At 47.1% G+C, this 22,524-nt stretch overlaps 2 protein-coding genes across 3 annotated transcripts; one reads left to right on the forward strand and one right to left on the reverse strand.

Moving 5' to 3' along the window:
• The first annotated feature begins 232 nt into the window (after positions 1–232).
• INTS14 (integrator complex subunit 14) lies at positions 233–10,929 on the forward strand. Of its 2 annotated transcripts, none has more exons than XM_018069612.2 (12): positions 233–577; positions 1,018–1,287; positions 2,590–2,697; positions 4,464–4,619; positions 5,632–5,750; positions 6,177–6,319; positions 7,238–7,330; positions 7,834–7,978; positions 8,232–8,365; positions 8,474–8,592; positions 8,975–9,040; positions 9,935–10,929. In XM_018069612.2, the coding sequence occupies exons 2-12, from the start codon at positions 1,066–1,068 to the stop codon at positions 10,184–10,186; spliced, it is 1,557 nt and encodes a 518-aa protein (XP_017925101.1). In that variant the 5' UTR covers positions 233–577; positions 1,018–1,065; the 3' UTR covers positions 10,187–10,929. The 2 variants fall into 2 exon arrangements, with proteins under 2 accessions (XP_017925101.1, XP_008921347.2); XM_008923099.3 differs by lacking the exon at positions 233–577 and adding an exon at positions 638–853.
• HACD3 (3-hydroxyacyl-CoA dehydratase 3) lies at positions 10,921–22,110 on the reverse strand. Its single transcript, XM_018069613.3, has 11 exons — positions 21,992–22,110; positions 21,169–21,211; positions 19,952–20,025; positions 17,900–18,064; positions 17,008–17,059; positions 16,552–16,662; positions 15,797–15,924; positions 15,179–15,291; positions 14,524–14,630; positions 13,796–13,927; positions 10,921–12,880 (listed from the first exon to the last, which is right to left on the reverse strand). The coding sequence occupies exons 1-11, from the start codon at positions 22,076–22,078 to the stop codon at positions 12,804–12,806; spliced, it is 1,089 nt and encodes a 362-aa protein (XP_017925102.1). The 5' UTR covers positions 22,079–22,110; the 3' UTR covers positions 10,921–12,803.
• Between the last annotated feature and the right edge of the window lie 414 nt (positions 22,111–22,524).

The following is a 22,524-nucleotide window of genomic DNA, read 5'->3' on the forward strand; positions in this document are numbered from 1 at the left end:
AACAAGGGACAGGAGAAAGGGAAATGGCCTCAAGCTATGCCAGGGAAGGTTTAGATTGGATATTAGGGAAAAATCCTTCACTGAAAGGGTTGTCCAGCCCTGGCGCTGCTGCCCAGGGCAGGGGTGGAGTCTCCATCCCTGGAGGGATTTAAAAGGCATGTAGATGTGGCACTTGGAATAGGGGTGGCTTTGGCAGTGCTGGGGGAGCGGTTGGACACGATGATCTTAGAGGTCTTTTCCAACCTGAATGATCCCATGATTCCATGATAATATTAAAGCAAACCGCTGTCTGAACGCACAGCTCCGGGGGCACATCCCCACTTTGCAATGGCATTTATTCCCTTCCCCTGTCCCTCACTCCCAAAGCTGGGAGAAGGAGGCCCACTGCCCAGCCGGGATTGCTTATCCCTAACCCCTTCTCCGTGCACAGCGGTCATTTTTACAGCGGCACCGCATTCCCACAACTCCGACATCCCACAGAACGCTTCCCGCCTGAGCCCCGGCCCTTCCCGCCCGCGCCGCGCGTTCCGGGGGGACGCTTTCCGTGTCGGACCCATGGCGGCGCGGCGGGCCCAGGGTGAGCAACACCAATTCCCTTCCCCCGCGCGCCTCCCTCCGCTCCCCCCGAACATCCCGGGAGTCTCCGGGAGCGGCCCCGCGGAGCGGGAAAGGGTAGTGGGGAGCGCTGGCTGCCGGCTGGGCGGCTCCCGGAGCGCCAGGGCTGCTCCCCTTAGCGCGGCTCAGCTCCCGCCGTGTCCGGGCCGTCCTTTACCCCCGGCGGGATGAGCTGTGTGTGACCCACTGAATCTGAGCCAAATCCCACGTTTTGGGCGAAGTGTTTCGGGGGACAAGGGTAATTGTCGCTTCTCCCCGGGGTCAGTGTGAGGGCGAGCTGCCTCCTGCGTGTGACTCCTGGGGTTAAGAGTTGAGTGGTCTCCGTGGGCCCCTCCCAGCTCGGCACCTTCAGTGATCTCTCCGTAACTTTGATAAAGATTTGTGCCTTTTCCTCCCTTGCAGGCGGGTGATCGCGGTTCTCCGTGAGGGCAGCGGGAGGAGCAGCTCGCCATGCCCACGGTGGTGGTGATGGACGTGTCCCTGTCCATGACCCGGCCCGTGGCCGTGGAGGGCTCCGAGGAGTATCAGCGCAAGCACCTGGCGGCCCACGGGCTCACCATGCTCTTCGAGCACATGGCCACCAACTACAAGCTGGAGTTCACGGCCCTCGTGGTGTTCTCATCGCTCTGGGAGCTGATGGTGCCCTTTACGAGGGACTACAACACGCTGCAGGTAGGGAGGGTGCAACACAACAGCGGGAAACCCTCAGCATTTTAAACCAAAATCAGCCAATTTCACCAGCAATCGGGAGAGAAATTGTGTGTTGTGGTGTCATCCTGTGCACCACGTCTGGAATGGAGTGTTTTGTCGTTATTTAAGTGTAGGGGAAATCAGCGGGTTTGAAACATTTTGCTGTTTTGCAGGTGAGCCCAGGAGTGTGGCCAGTTAACTTAAAAGTGGGGATGGAGTTAAACATGGGAAAGAGCTGCCTCAAAGCTCTAAAACTGGTTGTCTGATGTTCCTGTGGTTTTGCTCATGATAAATGGCGCAGGATGATGTCCTGGTGACAGGACCATTGAGAAGGTCAGGTGATTTGGCAGAGAGAAGGTGCTTTTGGGGGTGTGTAGCAGTTGAAGCGGGGCAGGGATGAGAATAAGTGATTTTAGGCCTCACAGATGTGATGGGAAGTTGGGAGGAGGAAGTGAAAGGGAGGAAATCCAAGAGGGAAGTTTCCCATGAGTGCAGTAAGACACTAAAAGCCTCCGAATGCAGTAAAAATTGTACATATATATCTTGTTATCATACCTAATATCAGGAGGAAATGACACATTGCTGTCACAGGGCACCATGGTTTAGGATTGTCCATTGTGGGACAAACAGATTTTCAAAGAAGTTCTCTGTTCTGTTTGCAGATTTAGAGCAGTGTTAAGAGTACCAGGGCATCCTCTCTGACTTGTTTTCACCTCCCTAAGGTGTTCATTTGAGGAATTCTGAAAGCCAAGAACCCAGCCAGGCTCCTTTAGCAGGTTCATCTCACAGCTGCACCCTGTGTTAAGTGTGAGGCTTTCACTTCAAGGAGAAAAGCTGGTTTATGGATGCAGATGGAAGGTTTAGGGTTTGTTACTCTCTCTGCCAAAGAGTTTTTGTGAGACAAACTCCTCATGAGAGTTCTCTCCTTTCTGAACCTCTGAGAGGCTGTAGCTGCTCTGACACCTGCGAGGATTTTCTCAGCTAAATGTTTCTTGTTAGACTTTGCTTCAGATTTTGACTTTTCTGTTTCTTTGAGACATACAAAGGATTTTTTTTCTCTTGAGGAGCTCTGTTTATAATATTATAATTCTTTCAGAGTCAGCTGTCATTGTCTCATGGTTTCATTCATCATTTCTTTACACCTTTCTTTCCCTTTGTGTAACAGTGCAGTTGTGTGACCATGCAGAGCAAACATCCTGACTCACCAAGAGCCAGGAGTGACTGGTGTGTGTCTCCTGGGAGGAATATTCCCCCCAGGAATGACAGTGCTGTTTGTCTTTGCAGGAAGCCCTGAGTAACATGGATGATTATGACAAAACCTGCCTGGAGTCAGCACTGCTGGGGGTTTGCAACATTGTCCAGCAGGAATGGGGGGCAGCAATTCCATGCCAGGTACACCTGATTTCACTGTTCGTAGCATCCAGTGCATCCTGAGTTTTCCCTGGCAGGGGGATTGGAACTGGATGATCTTCAAGGTCCCTTCCAACCCAAACCATTCCATGATTCTGTGATTCTATCCCTGTGAGTTGCATTAGAAATGTAAATGTAATTTGAAAACTCTGAATGCTCTCAGACATGCCTGTGCTACAGACCCACAAAGAATTAGTGTTTTGGATGGATCTGGAATGGGAACAGAAGGTGATGTTTATTTAAATATTCAGCAGTAAAACCTAGGCTGTTTCCTGTCCAGTGTGTTGTTGTTGTGCAGTGGATTATAAAATATGGCCCAGGAGCACCATTGTGCAGGTTTGGCATTTGGTCTGGGTGCACTCTGCTGGCCCAGGAGCCTCACTCGGGGTGGAAAGGGTGCAGTCACACATTCAAGAACCTTCCTTCCCCAATACCTGATGCTTTCCAGGGCTTGTAGCAGTTCCAGGTCTCAACCACCAGTGTGGGACTGTGCTGAGTGTGTTTTGATCTGACTTCTTTCCCAGATGAGTCATTTGACTTGCAGCTGCTCACACACTCCAGCCAGCCCTCAGAGCTCTCAGCCTTCCAGATTTGCTGCCTCTTATGGCAAAGTTTGCTTTTAACCCTCAGTTTTCTGAGACACTTGATGTAAGTTCAGTAATTTAGCAGCTCAGTGAGCTGGGAAGGTGCCTCAAGCAACATTCCTTAAGGAGAAAAAGGATAGAGGTTTATGGGTTGGGTAGTGCTTCACAATCCAACGCTGATAAAAGGTCCCTGGGAACAGCAGACATTCAGAGCAAAGAACTAGAAAGGTGTAAAAACCAAACAGAGATTAAACCTCAACAATTTGGTCTCTCATTTGTGTCAGGGCTCATTTTCCTGGCACTTCAAGTGGTGGTGGGGTGATGAAAGGCAGTGGGGAATGTGCTGTCAGGGGTCTTGGACTGGAGGAAAACATCACTGGTGAGCAACAGTTCAGATAGGAGCTGAGGAAACTGGAGAGAGAGAGAGAGACTGAGGATGGGGAGAGGATACAAATCTGGATGTAGCAAATACACATTGAGTTTGGATTGGATTTGATTTTTCTCACCTCCCAGCCAAAAATCATGCCTGCTGTTGCTGTGCAGTGCTGAAGGAGCAGCTCTTTCACTGCTCAGTGTCTCAGCTGAGTGTAAATGATCCCATTATTCAGTGTAACCTCTTAGTGCAGGTTCCCACAAGGATTGACTGTGATGTGCAACTCAATAGAAAAATGTGTATTTTTGCTCTAATAGTTCTGAGCAAACTGCAGCTGTGTTTGCAAAGAGCGAAGATAATTAATACTACTTTTTTTATGGTTTCTGTGGCTTGGAGTGGAAGTTGAGTTGCCCTCCAGATTCTGCAGGAGAACTGGGCTTTATCTTCCACCTGGAAATAAGCCTGGAATCCTTGAGTCCATCAGCATCAGGCTGCTTTTTTTGGCACTATAGTCACTGTGCTTCTGATGTACACTTAGAAATTAAATTTATGGAATTTAAATTCCAGTGCAGTTGCCTAATGACAAGGAAATGCATATTTGCCATGCACAGTTTGAATCAGGATGGTTCAATCTTCTGTTTTCTGGGAATTTTACTCGCGGTCCTTCCCTCAGCCCGGCGGAGGGAATCCCGGTGGGAGCCGGGTTTTTCCGAGCTGCGGGAAGGCTGCTGCGATGTTTCGGTGTTGGTTGCGCCCTGCAGACAGGAGTTCTCCCCGTGCTGTCCCCCCAGGTTGTCCTTGTCACCGACGGCTGCCTGGGCATCGGCCGCGGCTCCCTGCGCCACTCCCTGGCCACGCACAACCAGCGCAGCGACAGCAACCGCTTCCCGCTGCCCTTCCCCTTCCCGTCCAAGCTCTACGTCATGTGCATGGCCAACCTGGAAGAGGTGATGTCCTTAACACCTTCCTTCTGCTCTGTTGTGGGGGATAACTGCTGGGTTTTTTCTGAATTAACAACCAGGGCGGCACAAAACGTCCTTCGATGTTCTTGTGCTTGAGGTGTGCTTGACATTCCAGTGTTAGTTATTGGCTGAAGTGTGACTGCTAAGAAGTTTATTATTGCACTGTTATTATCTACTACTGCTGCATTATTGTAGTAATCTTTATAAATCATGCCAGTTTCCCCCTGGGGAATATTAGGCAATTTTAATTTATCTGCTTATGTTGTTACCATTACTGCATTAATTACACTGAATGCTTTTGTGGGGTTTTCTTAACCTACAGTTAAATTCTTGACTAAATGAATTCTGTTGTAAAGATGCTCAACTCTTAAAATATAATAGCTTTATGTGGAAATGTGAGAGAGCAAAAGTGAAGTCTCTAAGCCACTGTTCAAACCAGCTTCCCTTAGTTTCAAAGGAAAAGTGTTGGTTTTCTTTCCCTTACTTTTCTCCTGCAAATCTGAATACCAGCTTTAAAAATCTCCACAGGAGTTAGAATTCTGCTGAATAAACAATGTTTAAAAAGAAGCCTATTTGACTAAGGTTCCTTAGAAAAGGTTTTATTAATAGCATTGCTTTTGACCTGACACCAATATTCTTGTGTCCATCACAGAAGGATTTTCTGCTTAGGCATCAAATAGATATCTCAGCTTCAAGGTCTCTTGTCAAGGATGATCCTTCTGATTAAATTGATGGGTTGAAGTGTTGTTTACACATCAGGATAACTGGGAAAATGTTTAAAATAAATTTTCTATTTCTGATAAGTAATAAGAGAGCATTACCTGGGAGACCAAGAATGTTGCTTTATTTTGAAAGGAGTGAGATAACAAAAAAACAGGAGAACATCCAATCAGATGCTTTTTGCTGTGGTGTGTATATTTTCTTAAAACATACTGGTTAATGAAAAAGAGAGGAAGAAGAACACTCAACAAAAATATTTCCCTTTGTTTTTTTACAGCTTCAAAGCACAGATTCCTTGGACTGCCTGGAAAGGCTCATTGATTTAAACAATGGGGAAGGACAGATTTTCACCATTGATGGCCCCCTGTGCCTGAAGAATGTGCAGTCAATGTTTGGGTTAGTAGATAATAGGCCTTTGGGAAGGTTTCCAGTTAGTATCTCTAAAGGAAAACAAATACAATAAGAAATCTGGTGATATGAGATGTTCTAATTAAACTTCTTTTTCCTTTTATTTTATGATCTTGTTACCTGTATTTTCATCTTGACCTTCGCTGGTTAAGGTCAATATTTATTTTAATTATTGTGTAACCAAACCATAGCAGTTGTTTAAGCTTGGCAGACAGAACACAGTAATTTCCACAGCTATTGTTCATTTGCCATCAGTGTGATAATGTGGTATTCTGTTCCATAATTTAGCAACACTAGAACTATTAAATTAACTGTAGCTTAAAAAAAGTTTTGAGACCTAAGTTAGTGTGCTTTAGACAAATAATTTCCATTTGGTATGTTTTATGTTTTCCTTAATAAGTGTTTGTGTTCTAGAAAGCTGATAGACCTGGCTTATACACCATTCCATGCTGTTCTCAAGTGTGGCCACTTAGCATCTGATGTGCAAGTATTTCCCAGACCTGAGCCTTTCATTATAGATGAGGAGATAGACCCCATTCCTAAAGCAATTAATACAGGTAAAAAACCTTTGATTGCTTTTTGACTTAAACCCATTTGATTTCTGCCTTTTCACTGCCAGCTGTGTAGTTACTGTTTCATTCACCATCTCAATCCATCTCTGCAATTATCACTCACTGACTGTGTAATGTTTGGGGATGTGGGGACAAGAACATCCTCCTCTTTCATCCATGAGTGCCTGGTGAAAGGGCTGGAGTGGGGCAGAGGCACTTGCAGAGCTCAGGGTGCCAGTTTTTAGAGGCAGAGACTGGAACACAGCCACAGCCTGCTTTCCATGAACACCCTCATAAACTTCATGGGAGACAGGAGAGATGTGTGGAAGAAGGGGCTGCATTTTGTATTAGAGTTGCCTTTACCAGAAAGAATCTGCAGGATCAGGTGAGGCAAAGCAGCATCTTTCTGGAGGTTTCTTTGAGGAATCCATTAGAAGTGGAATCAGGAGGAAGTGGTGAGGCAGCACAAGTTGAGATTTATGAGATTTAGGTTCTCTGTCATCCTGGCACTTCTTGCCAATAGTAAATTATTTTAAAAAACAACTGTACCAAGAAAAACCTTTCTCAGCCCTCCCACGAGTGCACACTGCTCCCATGAGCAGCAGGTATTTCTTTCCTCTCCTTTGGCATTTCTAAAACAGGAGTGGGTTGTTACAGTGTAAAAGTCAGTGTCCACAATCCTGTATTTGTCAAGCAGCACAGCTCATGGGCAGCTGTGTGTGATGGAAGTTATGTTTTTATCTTAAAAAGTCATGGTATTGTGAATGGTTGTATTTTATTAACATTCAGAGACCTCAGCTGAGGTTTGGGTTCTCTGTGCTGCCTCATTGCTTCAGAAAACAGTGGTGTAAGAAGTGGTATTAAATTGACTCCATCCATTTCAGCTGTTTCCACATCTGACTTAAACCTGTTGTCTCCCCACAGATCTAGAAATTGTTGGGTTTGTAGACATAGCTGACATTTCCAGCCCTCCTGTCTTGTCCAGACACTTGGTACTGCCCATTGCACTTAACAGAGGTGAGCAGGTTTGGTTTTTTTCAGCAAAAAACTACCTCAGGCTTCCCTTGTAATGTCTGTGGTGGTTTAGACTAAAAGCACAGATTTTGTGCTTTATCAAAATGCCAGATGTCAAGTTTGTGTGCTGATGTTAAAATTAAAACCTTGAACACAGGGTTTCTTATTTTGAATACTGTGTTCTTTGGGAAGTTCATAGAGGGACCAGGGTCCTTAAAGCATCATTGTTTGTAGAACATGCTAAACTTAAAGCTAAAAATAATAATGAGCCATGAAATATGTGGTGCAAGATGAATATTTAACGCCTGTGAGTACAATGCAGGGGAATATTTATGTATCATTATTGTACTACTTTGCCCAAACAGTTCATTTAGCAGCTGTTTGTTCTACAAAAGTATTAATTAACTCTTGCATGCAGACAGTAAAGGGTGGTGTCATGGGAAGAGAACTGGTGTGTTTGAATTTATTCTTATGTTTTCTCTTTGTTTGTCTTTATTCTTTCCCAGAAGGGGATGAGGTGGGACCTGGGATCACAGATGACACCGAAGATGAGAATTCAGCAAATCAGATTGCTGGGAAAATCCCCAACTTCTGTGTTTTATTACATGGCAGCCTCAAAGTGGAAGGCATGGTGGCTGTCGTCCAGTTGGGGTATGGAGCTGGATGTCTGCCTGAAAAATCTCTTCCTTTGCTCATTTGTGCTTTATTTATAAATTATGTTATTTATATCTGTGTTCTGTGCAGAACTCTGCACTGCCAGACAAAGCTGTGGATTTCTAATCACAGAGATGTTTCTGCCAGTACAAATTGCAAAACATTGAGCCCCCACACAGTGGGAGGGAGGCAAACTCTAGGCACAGGGGTGGAAGATTTTCAGCCTTTGGGGCTTTGCTCTTTTCCATAGGCCAGAGTGGTATGGAATGCTTTATTCACAAGCTGATAGCAAGAAGAAATCAAACCTCATGATGTCACTCTTTGAGCCTGGTCCTGAGCCCCTGCCATGGCTGGGGAAGATGGCACAGCTCGGCCCCATTTCAGGTACTGCTCGCACTCCTTTGAGTAACTCTGACACAGTCAGTGTGCTGTGCATAATTTTGCCAAATCTTAGTAGCTAAGCCTGTTTGTTTTCTTTTTTTTTCCTCCCAGATGCAAAAGAAAATCCTTATGGGGAGGATGACAACAAGAGCCCTTTCCCCTTGCAGCCCAAGAACAAGCGCAGCTACGCCCAGAATGTCACAGTCTGGATTAAACCAAGTGGCCTCCAGGTAAAATGATGAGGTTTTGGTGCTTCACTTTGAGCAGCAGTGGCCATCTTAGCAGGAAAGTGGGGTCTGTGTGTGTCCTGTCTGTTTAAGGTAATTGCTTTATTGCTTTTCTTTCATTTTTATGAACACTGCCTCTTCACAGTGTCCTGATTAAAATGCAATCAGAAACCATAGCTTGTTTCATGAAAGCTCTGTCTCCAGTGTAGCATCTGGCTTGGTTTATTGGATTTAGTATAATTACCATTTCTGCTTCAGCCTTTGTGAGCTGCAATGTGTCAATGGCCAGGATAATTTATCAATAAAGAGTTGAGGTTTTTTTCCTGTAGCTTTCCCCAGCAGTTGCCAAGATTTTTGTACTTTTTTTTCCCCCTCTTTTCTGCAGACAGATGTACAGAAGATCTTGAGAAATGCAAGGAAACTCCCTGAAAAAACTCAGACCTTCTATAAAGTGAGTAACATTGCAGGCTGGCCCAGGTTTGACCCATGCATTTAACAGAAGAAGCACAGTGTCTGTGACTGTGGGATGTTCTGTGCAGGCTTGTAGGGCTGTAAGAACACAGATGCTCTGCAAAGGAGACATCCTGAGTCATTTTATAGGGTCTGGTTTCCGTGCCACCATGTTCTCTGTCAGGGTGGCACAGACATGTCATGTTTACAGGTGTCCCTCGTGCCCCCTGCTCCTTCCACGGTGAACTTCTTTACAGATTTCATGCTCTTGTCCAGGCAGAAATAAGCTGGAGGATCAGACAGAAACAGGAACACAGGTGTCATTCTGAGTCTGAAAATGTCTCTCATATTTTGTCTGCAACTGAAGCAGAGAGAGACAAAATTCCAGGCACATTTGGCCACATCACAGTAATCCATAACTGGACTGTAGCTGGAAGTTATTGTCCCTCTGGCAAGCTTAGTGCTGAAGCAGTTTAGTATTGTAGCCCTCAGAGACTTGAGGAATGAACACCCTTCGAAGTGCACATAAGCACTGTCAGTTTACAGTGAAGAAAAATCAATATATCCACATTTTATGTGGACACTGGTTCAAGGCAGCAGTTGGTCAGTCAGTGAAGCCTCAGCTGGAGCCCTGCTGAGACAGACAAAGTAACTGAATGCACAGAGGAGAGAAGGGGGGATTTTTAGGAAAGGATCAAGGGAAATCCAACTGTTTAGTCGTGCCACTGTGATCATCCTCAGCCCTTTTTTTTGAAGCATTTCTTACCTTGCGAGCAGCTGGGCAGTTTCCAGCAGCCGAGCTGTGAGTAACCATCACCTTTAAAGAAAAAGAAGGAAAACCACGTTTCACATGAAGGCTCGGAGCGGCGTTAAAAGGGAGTCTCTGTGCTTGCAGGAGCTGAACCGTTTGCGGAAGGCAGCGCTGGCCTTCGGGTTCCTGGAGCTGCTGAAGGGCGTGGCGGACATGCTGGAGAGGGAGTGCACCCTCCTCCCCGACACCGCCCACCCCGACGCCGCCTTCCAGCTCACCCACGCGGCACAGCAGCTCAAGGTGGCGAGCACCGGAGCCTCGGAATACGCCGCCTACGACCACAACATTGCCCCTCTGCAGACAGACTTTTCCAGCAGCAGCACTGAGAGGATGTGAAGCCTCCATTTCGGGAGCTTCTCCAGGCTGAGGCTCGAGTGGTTCTGATTTTCTTGTCCTGTTTACTTTTTAGGGCTGTTTAATTACTGTTTGGAGAACTTCCTGTCCAAAGGGGGATTTTGCATCAGCGCTCTCTAAACAAACGTAGCGAGTTCGTGGTGGCTTTAATCAGACCTGGAAACTGGGGAAAGTGTCCCAAGGCCAGTTATGGTGTTGGATGATGGGTGGAAGTTATTCAGGAAAAAAATGCCGTTTGGGGCAGCTCGTGGCTTTTGGCCTCTCCAAAATGCAGTTACTACGTAACTGAACTCGCTGGTAAGAGTATCCTAAAAGGCAGCTACTCCACTTTATAATAAACTTCATCAGTCCAAAGAGAATGTGTGGGAAGCAAGATCAGAGTCGGAGCTGATTTCGGGGTGTTGGCCCTGGTTTTATACCCAGCCTGACAGCCAGCCTGTACTGCCAGAGCAAGTGTTATCACTGGCACTGCAGTGCTTATGTCTGTGAAAGTAACTTAATCTTGGGGGACATTTTTTTTATTTGCATAATATTAATAAAGAGCAATTCTTCAGGAAAATTTAAGTTGGATTTTTTTCCGTTTTCAGAGCAACCAGGCTGTGTGGCCTAAAACAGTGACCTGGTGAAGGCTCAGCTTGCAGCTCTTTATCACATGTCAGATACCAAATTATACAACTCCTCGTGTGCAGGGAAAGAACAACTGAAGGAAAGCAAAATTTGGTTGTAAATCTTTATTAATAGAAACACATTCTTGCTGAAGGACTAAAGTTCAGTAGTGTAAGATCCATGACAGGCTGCACTAGGTACCACAGTTTCACTGATGGATACATAAGGATTTCATAACAGAAGTTTAAATGCCCAGAGGAGAAAATGGAAGTATGAAAGTGATCCTTGCTGTTCTGTTGCTCAGCTAGTTCAATCCTTGGACATACTTCAAACATAGGTACAGTGTGTGCTAAGTGAAAGATTGTGTAAGTAGTGCTCAGCTCTCCTGAGTAAAGTCAGCTGTGCTCTCCTATGAGTGGGAGTCTGGAGTATCCCCAAAGAGAACGTGGATTACACCTCTTTTGAGAGAACACAATTTGTGAAGTGCAGCGTGGAGCTTGAACAGGTTCCTTGTTAAAGTCTCCTTACAACAGTTTCCTTTCCTTTACAGTAACAATCACTGGGTCCATATCACAAACATTACGCTGTTCGTTACTTTTTGTATAGAAAATAATTTTTCTGGAGGATTCCTATGGTTTTACAGTAGAAAAAGACAACCAGTAACATGGCACTAAGCTAATGTGGACTGCTGGCATTGCTTTGCAGTGCCCTGGGGCAGTGGCAGTTGGGAAACAACCTGTTCATAACCACAGTACAGTTTAGAGTAAACTTTCTGTACACCTCTGAACTGGATTAAGGAGGCCAGAGGGATCTGGGATCTGGGAGGCTCGGGGTGAGGGGCATCCTGAAATAAAGTCAACTGAAACAAAGGTGAGACAGTGATGAACTGCAGGGGGGGGAGCTTCTCTTTTGTTGTGTTCTTGCAGTTGTTTAACAAGCACAGAAAAAAGGGTCCTTCAGACCCTGTGTGGGATCTCCCTTACTGAAGTTTGATCTGTGCTATCTCAATAATGCAGTTTATTTGACCCACTGCTCCATCTCACCAGGGGCCAGTCAAACCAGACACACCAACCTCTCTGCTGCAGCCCCAAATGGAAGTAGAAAAACAATTTTGCTGCCTTGCTCAAGGCCATAAATACAGGAGCCACAGCACTGCCAGGATCCACCAGTGGAGCCCCATCTCCCATGACAGTTCCACGTTCTCCCTTTGGGTGGGATGGAGTTCTTTGGGGTTCCCATGCCAGGAGAAAGCTGGTACCTATGTTTCCTTATTTTGCTCTGTTTCAGTGCTTGCTTTGCCAACCAGGAAAGCATTTCTGCCTCAGAGGGGCAGCTTCCTTTTCCTCAGGACTGGATAGGATGTGTAGCTACAGGAATACAGGTCCACACAGCACTCTATTCTGTTAAGGCTGAACTAGAAACAGGCTAAGTGATAGCACTGAAATCAGCATTAGCTACTTCCAGTTTTAATCCTGCAGAAGAAAAGGGGGGGTATGTGCTGAGCAAGTTTACCCCAGTGGTTGATAAACACCCAGACACTGTTCACAGTGGTCTCAGACTGTGCTCCTCCTGCCATCAAGATGCATCCCAGGAACAGCACAGGCCAGCTGAGGGCATATCCCAGCCTCAGAAGCCCTATCTGCATGCAATATTGAAAGAGCAAATCTCCAATTAAAAGATAAACACTATTTCTATTTAGTGCTGCTCCACTGATTATAAGCATTTCATATGCAGATAATAGGATTTCTTTCTAATATGCTGGTTGACAGGATACAAGTTTGTTTAACTGTTCAATGGTAAATGCCATGCACAGGTGATGGAAAGGGAACAAAATCCAGGATATGGAAATGTTACCTGAATTCACTATGAAATCATGAAATCTAGCGTGGTCATTTCATTTTTACAAAATTCTTTACATTACAGAGGGTAAAACCATAAGAATTGAAGGCTTATCTTGTCATCAAGTGAGACAAGAAAGCATTGCAGTCCTCCCTCACTTCATCTTCCTCTTCTTTGGTCCAAGGTGCTGTTTCCTTTGCTTGTAGAGGTGACGGAAGTTTACAAATATCCCTGGAAAAGAACCGAGCGTTTAGGTAGGACATCGTTTTAATGCTACCAGATTAAAAAAAAAACAATAACAGAAACCAACCAACCAAACCACCACAGAAAGAAATAAATTATTTAAGGGTGTGTGTAGCACTGAAAGCTAATGCAAGTGTTGTTTTGCTGGGTGAGGCAGGAGTTGCTGCACAGGCTGTTTGGTTTGGCTGCTCAGAAGGTTGGTTTGTCACCTTGTGACACCCACTGTGCAGAGCTGTGGAGGATGAAACAGGTATTTCAGAGTGAAACTCGATTAAAGGTTGGCTTTAAGCAATGTCTTAAGGGGAGAAATCTAGTGAAAGCTGAGTTTAAAATTCCAGGTTAGACTCTACTGAGCTGTGGATACCCAGAGTGCTGGGTGTGCCTACAACAAAGTTAAATTGTGTTTAAAAGTGTAACACCAGAAACCAAGTATATAACAAACACCTTTCTTCTTTAAGTGCACTATTTAAAGAACCTTTTGTATTGTTTCCTGGAAAAACATGACTTCATGTTACAGTTTGTTATTACACTGCAATGTTTAACTGAATTGCTTTAATTTGAAATTATGTTTAGATTTCCACTAAATCGTTGCAAAGCTCAAATACCAAGTGGAAGGTGAAACTAAGTACTCTAAGGTTATAAATACATGTAAAAATTATTCTTTTAACCCAAGTTAATGCTGATAATTTGTTGCCAAGGTGTCCTTCATGAAGGGCTAATCAGTTCCCCTTCATCACTGACAAATTTACATGAACAAGCCACAAGGATAATGCTTAACCTCAAGCAGTTTTGTGTTGCCATGGTCCCCAAGATGCAGGAATTTAATTTTCTTTGAAAAATCTACTTATTCAGGGGGAACTGGCCTTTATATTTCCATAGTGAGAAACACAACTAAATACTTACCTAAAAACAGGGCTATAAGATATATTTGAAGCACAAATGGGAACTGGATTGTGACATTCAGTGGGTTTGGCAATCCCAGACTAAATTTCCCTGTTTCACTGAAGATTGGGATGGATTGGACGATGCAGACAGCTGAAAGCAAAGGTCACCATCATCATCAAACACAGATAAAATGTACAGTTACCCAGCCCACACCACCTATTTCAGGCTATTCCCTTCTTATTTGCTCTCTTTCATTAATTGCAGCAGTTTTGAGGCTGTTCAATGTGCAGTGTGGTGGGAAGCAGCTGAGGCAGTGCAGCAGTGAACCTGCCTGGTGAGACACTGCTCCCACACCCAGCTGCAGCCCCCAGGGCCTGTGCCAGCAGCATTTACCATCCACAGATACCCACAGCAACCAAACAGGCACAGTCCTTCCCCTGCTTGGTGTTGGGCAATGCCCAAACCTCCTCCTGCCTCCCAGACACGGGTCCTGACAGGTACAATTACAACACAACCATCAGCCCCTGCCTGTCCTCTGCAATGCCAAGGTAATGTGAAGATCTGTGAGCTTGAACAGAGGCACAGGCAATGATTCAGTATGAAAGACAAAACACTTCCTCAAAGCAAATCTATGTATCTGTTGTTCTATTTTATTATTTTTAAGTCCAGCAGCCAGGAAAAAAAAAAAAAAGTTATTTGCCCCACCTTGAATTCCTTATTTGTTAAACTGTCTTTTCTGGACATACCTTCTGACAAGCCCCCTAAGGGGTAGAGAGGGATCCAGACAGTGTAACGGAGCCAGGTCAGTGGTTTCCATTCAATTCCAATGCAGGAAAGCATGTAATAGGGATACCTACAGCCAGGGGGGGAACAGACAGACATGGTTTAGAATGAGGGAACAGACACTGTTCAAAATGGAAGCTGCTACTAGATTTAGTCTTGTGTATATACACTGTGTAGTGAATACCATTCCCAAATGGCACAAGAATATTCAAAGCATTGCTCCTATGGATGACATGGACACACAGTTATTTGGAAGCTTACAGAACTCATATTATTATTATTATTCTGAACACATGGATGAAGGCAACTGCCTGTCTGCCTAATAAACCTTTCAAAGTACTTCTTTTCCAAGAGAAACATCTCATTTAACAACAGAAATTCAAAGCAACAGAACCCTCAAGATAAAAAGCAACAGGGCAGTATTACTTTAGTCTCCAGCCTTATCCCAGCTTTTGGCAGATGGAACAACCCAGGAAGGTTGTGACAGTCCATGACTCAAGGAGCTTTTTTTTACCCTCTGGGGCCAAGGCATTAATGCCACCCTTCCAGAAAGTACAAAGATGAAAATCTTCTTTACAGAGTCCTGTGCACACCTGCTGGGAGACAAATCCCACCGACCTGAACAGCTCAGTGATACTCCAGAAGTAAAATATGAAGAACACCACAGGTTTGCTCTGCATTTCCTCCAGGCTTCCAAGGATAACAAACAAAACAAAATTCCTTCCAAATATCTGTTTCAGAAAAACAAATTAAGGAACAGTCACACTCTATCAAGAGAAAGGGCAAGTCTTTGCTGTCAGAACCACCCAAGATGTCTACTCTTCACACATCTGAGCACACAACTGACTCTGCAGCTGAGCTGTGACCTGCTTCTCTTGAGTGGGCATCTTGCTCTGTATTTGGGCACAATCCAAGGGACCCAGCCTTAAATCATCCACCCTTGTTTTTATGCACAACCACCACAGCCAGGATAAAAAGGACACTGGGACCAAACCAAAATCACATATTTTTTTATCGGCTTCTTGCCTTTGCTGTCCTGCACTCTCTTAGCTGGGTGATGGAAGGAGACAGCCTGCCACAGCCAAGACTGGGAAGCATGGATTCCTGCCTCTGGAATAATAAATCCTCTAGCCCAGTGCCAGTGAAGTATCTCTTATTTTAGTAAAGTCTCAAACTTGTGTAAAATAAGCATTTACTTTAAACATAAGAGCAAGGAGAAGAATTTTAAAACATCACCTGCACAACAGAAGGTATCAGAGGGGATCTGACCAGTCCTATTAGTGAATTCATGATCTCCATTAATGCCAGGGTCTGACAGAAATACATCATATCAGAAATAGTGTGGAATGTGTCATAGAAGGAATCTGCAAGACACAGGAAGCCAACCATTTTAGAGAACAAATGAATTTCCATGCTCGGGAAGCTGGGGCAGCAGCACAGCTTGTGATAACAGGATTCTGGCTGCATTTGGAAACAAACATGATGCATAATTATGTAACTTCTTTATAGGCCTTATCTTGAACTCACAGCAGTTGGGCCAGAAACTCTGCTCAAGTGCTCCATTTCACACACAGAAGGATCATGAGCTATTTCAGTAATGACTCTACCAAAAAAGCAAGAGTGCTGTACCTCAACAGAATGGATTGTTCTTGCTTCAAAACCAAAATATTCTGCCCAGATCGTTTTCAGAAACACCAGCATTGCAGTGAGAGAGACATTTTGCTCCAGCTGATTGCTTTAGGAGTGATCCTGGCAGAGCACAAATATCATCATCAAAGTACACAGCTCTAATTTTCAAGAGGACACTGTTTTCTTACCCTTGACACTGTGATGGCCTTTGAGAGGCTTTTCTTGTGCTCTTTGGCAACGTGTTCATGGTTTTGTTCCTAAATATGTCTCTCTTAAAATTTTGCTATTTAGAAAGTCTTAAAAACAACACTAAAAACCAACCCAAAACCCCCCGTGTAAACAAAACAGTGATTATTACTTGCCTTTTCCTAAGATGAACAGTCGTACTGTCATGTTCACAAAAATCCAAGAGAATCCCAGAAACTGCACAAGATTATACATGATCAAATATCCCTTCTTTAGGTGTTTGAAAGCTGAAATCAACAATAAACACATCAGCTGAGCAGAGCACAATGGTAACACTTGTGCAAACCAGGCTTTCTGAGAATAAAGCTTACAAGGAAAAGGGAAGCTGTTGATCACAGTAAAAGGGTTCTGCCTGCTTTTACCATCTGATAGAACTCAGTTACTGCTAATTAGATTTTTTACATTCCTCAGGAACTGCAGTCCATTTTGACTAAATTTCTAATAGCTCACAATACAAAGATCCCCTCCAAGACACGCCAAGCCACTCCAAACTGCTCCAAAGAGCTGAGGTTCTCATCTCAGTGACAAACTTTCTAAACCCCTTTACCCACTAAAAAGATACAGTTACTTACGGTCTTTTGGGACTCTGGATTCTATTTTCATTTTGTTAATCTTTTCTTCTTCCTTAAAATGAAGGATAAGGTTTTAAAGACTGTTACTGTACCTAGCAAGTCATTTGTTCACCATACTACTGCAGAGCTAGTTTAAAACTCAGCTCAGCAGCCAGTTGCTAGAAGGTATAAATTTTTACTGGCATAAAAGAGCACATTCATCATCCAGAAATTATGGTACTGTAAAAGCCAGAGGGTGTTAACCAGTTATCCTGTCTTCAGTGTGTTTTGTTCTGGTAATTAGATGCTTTTGCTGAAGAAGCCTCTGTTTTCTGTGTTAATTCTCAGTTATTAGTGTGCTGTTTCTTACATGACCCACCAGTGACCTGAAGGGAACTGAGAACATCCAGCCCAGCCTGCCCTTCCCACTGTTCCTGGCACTGCAGTGTCCCTCCCTGCTCCCAGCTCATGGCTGTGGAGAGGAACAGGGCAGTGTTTGTTGTAAAAGGGATTTGCAGGAATGTGGTCTGTTCCAGTCTCTCCCAAGTCAGTCCTGCACCTCCCTGCTGCACTGAGCTGCTCAACCTCAGCAGGTGGTAGGAATGCACCAGCAGGGCCTGTCCAGTGGCTGAGGAAAGCCTTAGAAATCTTGCTTCCCAGAACAAGCAATGCCTGGGAGTGTTGCCTCTGGGCTCCACATGGCACAGGGATATGATCCTCCTATGGATCAGGACACCAGGCAAGGCAAGGAGCCAGCACACAGCGTCCAGTTCCAATTCCAACCAAAACGTGCCTATTGCTGAATTCCTGCTTACAGCTTGAACAGTTTCACCAATTCTACACAGGATCTGTATGAAATGCTCCCCTTGCTTTGTGAGTGGCAGCACAGGCCACGGGTGCCCACAGGACTGACCTTCTCCTTCAGCTCCATTTCCGCGTCCGACTCGTCCAGCCAGCGGTCGAAGTCGGGGGCCAGGAACAGCGGCCGCTTCTCTTGCTTGGTGAGTCTCTCCCACCAGTTACTCTCTTTCTTCTGCACAGTGATGTTCAGCTGCCTCTGGGTCACCCTGCACACAGGCTGAGGGCAGACACAGGGGCTCACATCAGCAGAAGGACTAAGAAATGAGTTCTGAGACCGAATTGACACCCCAGTTCTCCTGACCAAGGAGGTGGGGATGACACAAACTGCAGCACAAGCATCTCTCTGCCAGCTAAGGCATGGAAGCAAAGGGCAGCCCAGTAGAAAGTGGCAGCTGGGATGGTTGCAGGACTTGATGAGCAGTTTGGAAGCCTGCTCATAGCACAGCACCACTGCATCCCACCACAGACCCCAGAGCCAGCCTTCCTAGGCAGAACCCATAATCTCGGCTTTAGACCTTAGTGCTGTGAGCCACACACTTCTTCCAGCCAGAGGTAAAAACAACACTGGCAGCAGCCCCAGGGATGTGTCCGAAACAGGGGACCCCACATGACATCTGCTGCAGTGAGAGGAAGAGTTCACAGCCTTAGGGAACATCTGGAGACAACAGTGTGGTCACTGTCACCCCTCTGCACAGTGGCAGCCCAGGACCTCTCCAACCTTATAGCCCATGGCATTGTCCTCTTGGAGCCCACCCTTGCTGCCCCCATCACATCCCTCTGCACCTCAAGGCTGCTCTGGGTGGCACTGCCTATCAGACCAGCTGAAAGTGCTGCAGCAGAGCCAGGAGCTGTGTCCTTAACTGAGCACGTTGCCCCAGCACTGCCCTGTCAGGGCTGGCTGGATGCTCCTCAGACATCTGAAGGCTGCAGCTGTAATTTACAGCTGCTGTGCTTCGTCCTTGCCTGCCAGAGGCTCCATCTCACTGCTGGCCAGCCTGGCACCAGCCATGGGAACTCACGGTACACATCAAATCTAAAGGAGAAAACCTTGGACTGTGATACTTCCCAGTCCCAACCATCTGTGGTTGCACAGAATTCAGTCTGTTCTCCTCCAGTCCCCCCACAGTGACTCATGGTGACTCACAGACTTTTGGAAGGAGGCAGCTCTACAGAGGCAAGGACTTGCCTTCCAGGCCTGGCTCCCAGCAGAGCCCACGTCTGCCAGCACAGGGGACAAGCACAGGCAGTGACAGGCACCTCTCCCACACTGGGGGCCAGGCAGGTGACAAAGTGGTGGCCAGACCCTGGAACCAGGAGCTGTTCACTGTCTGCCACCCACAGGTGGCAGGAGCCACACCACAAAGCTGCCTGCTGGCAGACCCTGGGAATTCACCCTCCGGCATCTCCTCCCTTGTTGGAGCAGCAGAGGTCAATGGTGGCTCTATCCCCAAGTCAGCCAGGAACAAGCAGCACAAATCCTGCCCTGGTAGCACAGCCCAGAGTTCTCCTTTTCCCTGACAGCTCTGGGAGGCAAGGACAGACCTTCCACCCACTTGTGAGTAGCTCAGAGGGACGGCTCTTGCAGGCAAGCTCTCTCCTGTCAGGCTGCAACAGGGATTAGGGGAACATTTCTACAACAGGAGCCACAATGTATCACAACCTAAGAAACCTGCACAAGCCAGAAAACATGAGTTCTCATGACTTTCTGCCTTTTGTCAAAGCTGCAAAAGCCATAAAACATCACCACTGACACTTTGCAGCACAGTGTTCCCCTGCTCTCCAGTTGGGGTTGCATCAGACAACACATTGCTGGATTCTCCCATTATTTTGCTGCTTTAAATCTTTACAAAAACTTAAAACTGCTGTTTAACAAGCCATACAAGCAAGGCCCTGTGTCTGTTAGAGCTGACCCATGGGAGCACCAGCTCCAGTGAGGTGATTTGCAGTAAGACAGGAATGTGGCTGAGCACTGGGATGGAAGAATGCCACAGACAATTTGGAGTTTGCAACAGTTATGGAGTCACCAGGAAAACCTAAAAGGCATATTATGGACACAGCACACAGCCAGTTTCCTTTCAGGAGTTAGAAAAGTAAAAATACTTACTTTAGGCTCGACAGGCTCAAGGAACTCGATCTCAAATTCGTAGATGTTGTCCCCTTTGGCACCATGACCCTGAGCTAAAGACAAGAATCAAGTCAGTGTGAAGGTCCCAGACAGTTCCACACACCCCACCTGCAGAGGAGGCTTCACACACAGAAATATTCAGCAGTTATTTCACAGCACTTCCCCCACCTTGCTGGGAGATAAGAGGAAACCACAAGACAATGGGGAAGACACCAAGAGCCCAAAATGCGGCTTGGAGGGGCAGAGCAGGAGTCGGCAGCTAAAGCTGCTGTAAGTCTGCACCCCTGGAAAAGGGTCCCTGCTGCAGGGAGGCAGTGTCAGATTCCCAAAAGAGGGATTCAAAAGGCTGTTCATGGCTAACTCAAATCCAGCTGAAATCTCCTGCCCTGGGGGATTCAGGCTCTGCACTGGTGAAAGAGCACCCAGGGAGAGGGGTGCCTGCTGGGCTTGTAGGATTGATGTGGGGAGGCCCTCCCAACACCAGGAAATGGGGTAATTCCTCATTTCCCACACTGGTCTCGTCCCCAGAAGGGCTCCAAACCCCTGCACTGTGTTTAATTCCCACCCTTCCACGCTGTAAACTGATCCCAAAGTGAAGACGGTGCGGAACACCCCCTATCAAATGGCCTGGCTGCAGCACACCAGGGAGGCAGCAGCTCCTGGATGAGGCATCTTAAAGAAATTCAGGAGAAATAAAAGAGAAAACCCAATAAAAGCAGTGACAGCAGGTCCACAGCACTACCCAAACATGCCAACCAGCACCAGCTCCACAGTACTGGAATGTGCAGCTGTCCAGCTGCCCAAAAAACATCTTTGAGGGCAAGATCTGCTTTACCTTCCAAATGGAGCCCTAGTTCCTGATGTGGAGGCTCGATAACAGTTGCACACAAGGTCTTTGTGAAAGGAAAAGCTGCTAGGAGTTCTCTCTGGGGTTTGGCTGACCAGGGACAGGAAGGATATATGGAAATTCCACTAGGATTTAAATATAGGGAGGTTGGGGTTTTCTTGTTAGATAAGATAGGGCTTGATGTAGTTCCCAGGGCTGGAACACAGAGGGCTGTGGGTGGGAGCCTGACAGATCCCAACATGCCTGTCAGGGAGGCTCCTGCCAGGATGGGGACCAGGCAGCTCATGGTGGGGACACCTGGGACAGCAGGGAGGGGGCAGGCTGAGACCCTCCCCAGTGAAACCCCTACCTCTGAAGTGCAGGACATTGTCGGTGATGGTGATGTCCGGGTTCTGCAGAGGGAGGACGTGTGTTAGGTGGCAGCTCCCACGCCCACAGGGGTCAGTGCACCCACCCACCCACATATGGGGGTCCTGTCACCCCACGCCAGCACAGCCCTCCCCGGACCCTGAGCACAGACCCCACCACTGCTGCTGCCTGTGGGCAGGGACAGCCCCCGGGGAGGTCCCCAGGTGAGTCTGCCCGAGGGTCCCACAGGTGTGTGTCCCTAGGTGTCCCCAGGTGAGTCCCCCCAGGTGAGTCTCCCCCCTTGCAAGTGACTCCCCCCTGAGTGTCCCACACGTATCCCCCTCCCCACGGGTACCCAGGTGAGTCTCCCCCGCTCCTTGCAGGTGAGTCCCTCCAGGGTATCCCCAGGTGTCACTCCCCCTCAGATGCTCCCAGGTGTCCCCCTTCGGGAATCTCCCCATAGGGGTCCCCAGGTGAGTCTCTCCCCCCCACCCCTTGCAGGTGAGTCTCTCCCGGGTGTCCCCCCTCCGCAGGTGCCTCCAGGTGTCCCTCTGTGGGTGTCCCCCCACGGGGGTGTCCCCCAGGTGTCCTCCCGCCGGCTGTCCCGCAGGTGTCACCCCCCGGGTGTCCCGCAGGTGTCCTTACCCAGCTGTCCCCCTCCGAGTGTCCCCTCACGGGGGTGTCCCCCAGGTGTCCTCCCTCCGGCTGTCCCTCAGGTGTGTCCCCCTGCGTCCTCCCTCTCCGCAGGGGAGTCCTTACCCGCCCCCCCCTCCCCGCCAGGTGTCACCCCCCGGGTATCCCGCAGGGGTGTCCCCCCGCCGTACCCGCACGTCGCTGAGCTCCACCCTGAGGAAGATCTGGCGGTGCCGCTGTGCCCAGTGCACGTGCGGCCTCAGGCTGGGCCCCGCCATGGTCCCGCACCGCCGGGGGCGCTCCCCGCGCCTGCGCACTGCGCGCCCGCCGGGGGCGGCCCCGCTGCGCCTGCGCGCGGGGCGGGGCGGGGGGGGGCGGCCGAGCCCCCTCAGAGCCCTCAGAGACCTCGGAGCTCTGGGGCTGCCGTGATGGGGAATCGCAGCGTCGTTTCGGCTGGAAAACCCTTCCCAAACCGAAAGCTTGGTGCATTTTCATGCTCTTGATTACATTTGTTGAGAAAATAAGGCGGAAAATAAGAGGAATTTATTGAGAAATTAAGGAGAGTTTGGGAGACACGTAATATATGTGTGTACATATATGTGTATATATATATGTAGATAGATAGATAGGTAGATAGATAGATATGTAGAAAGAATTACTGCCTATAGTGGTACTCATGCTTAAAAAGTTCATGGAAAAAAATTACATGTAGAGAGCATTATCA

The sequence above is a fragment of the Manacus vitellinus genome, unplaced genomic scaffold (genome assembly GCF_001715985.3).
Source record: "Manacus vitellinus isolate BGI_N305 unplaced genomic scaffold, ASM171598v3 scaffold_16_pilon, whole genome shotgun sequence".
NCBI lineage: Eukaryota > Metazoa > Chordata > Aves > Passeriformes > Pipridae > Manacus > Manacus vitellinus.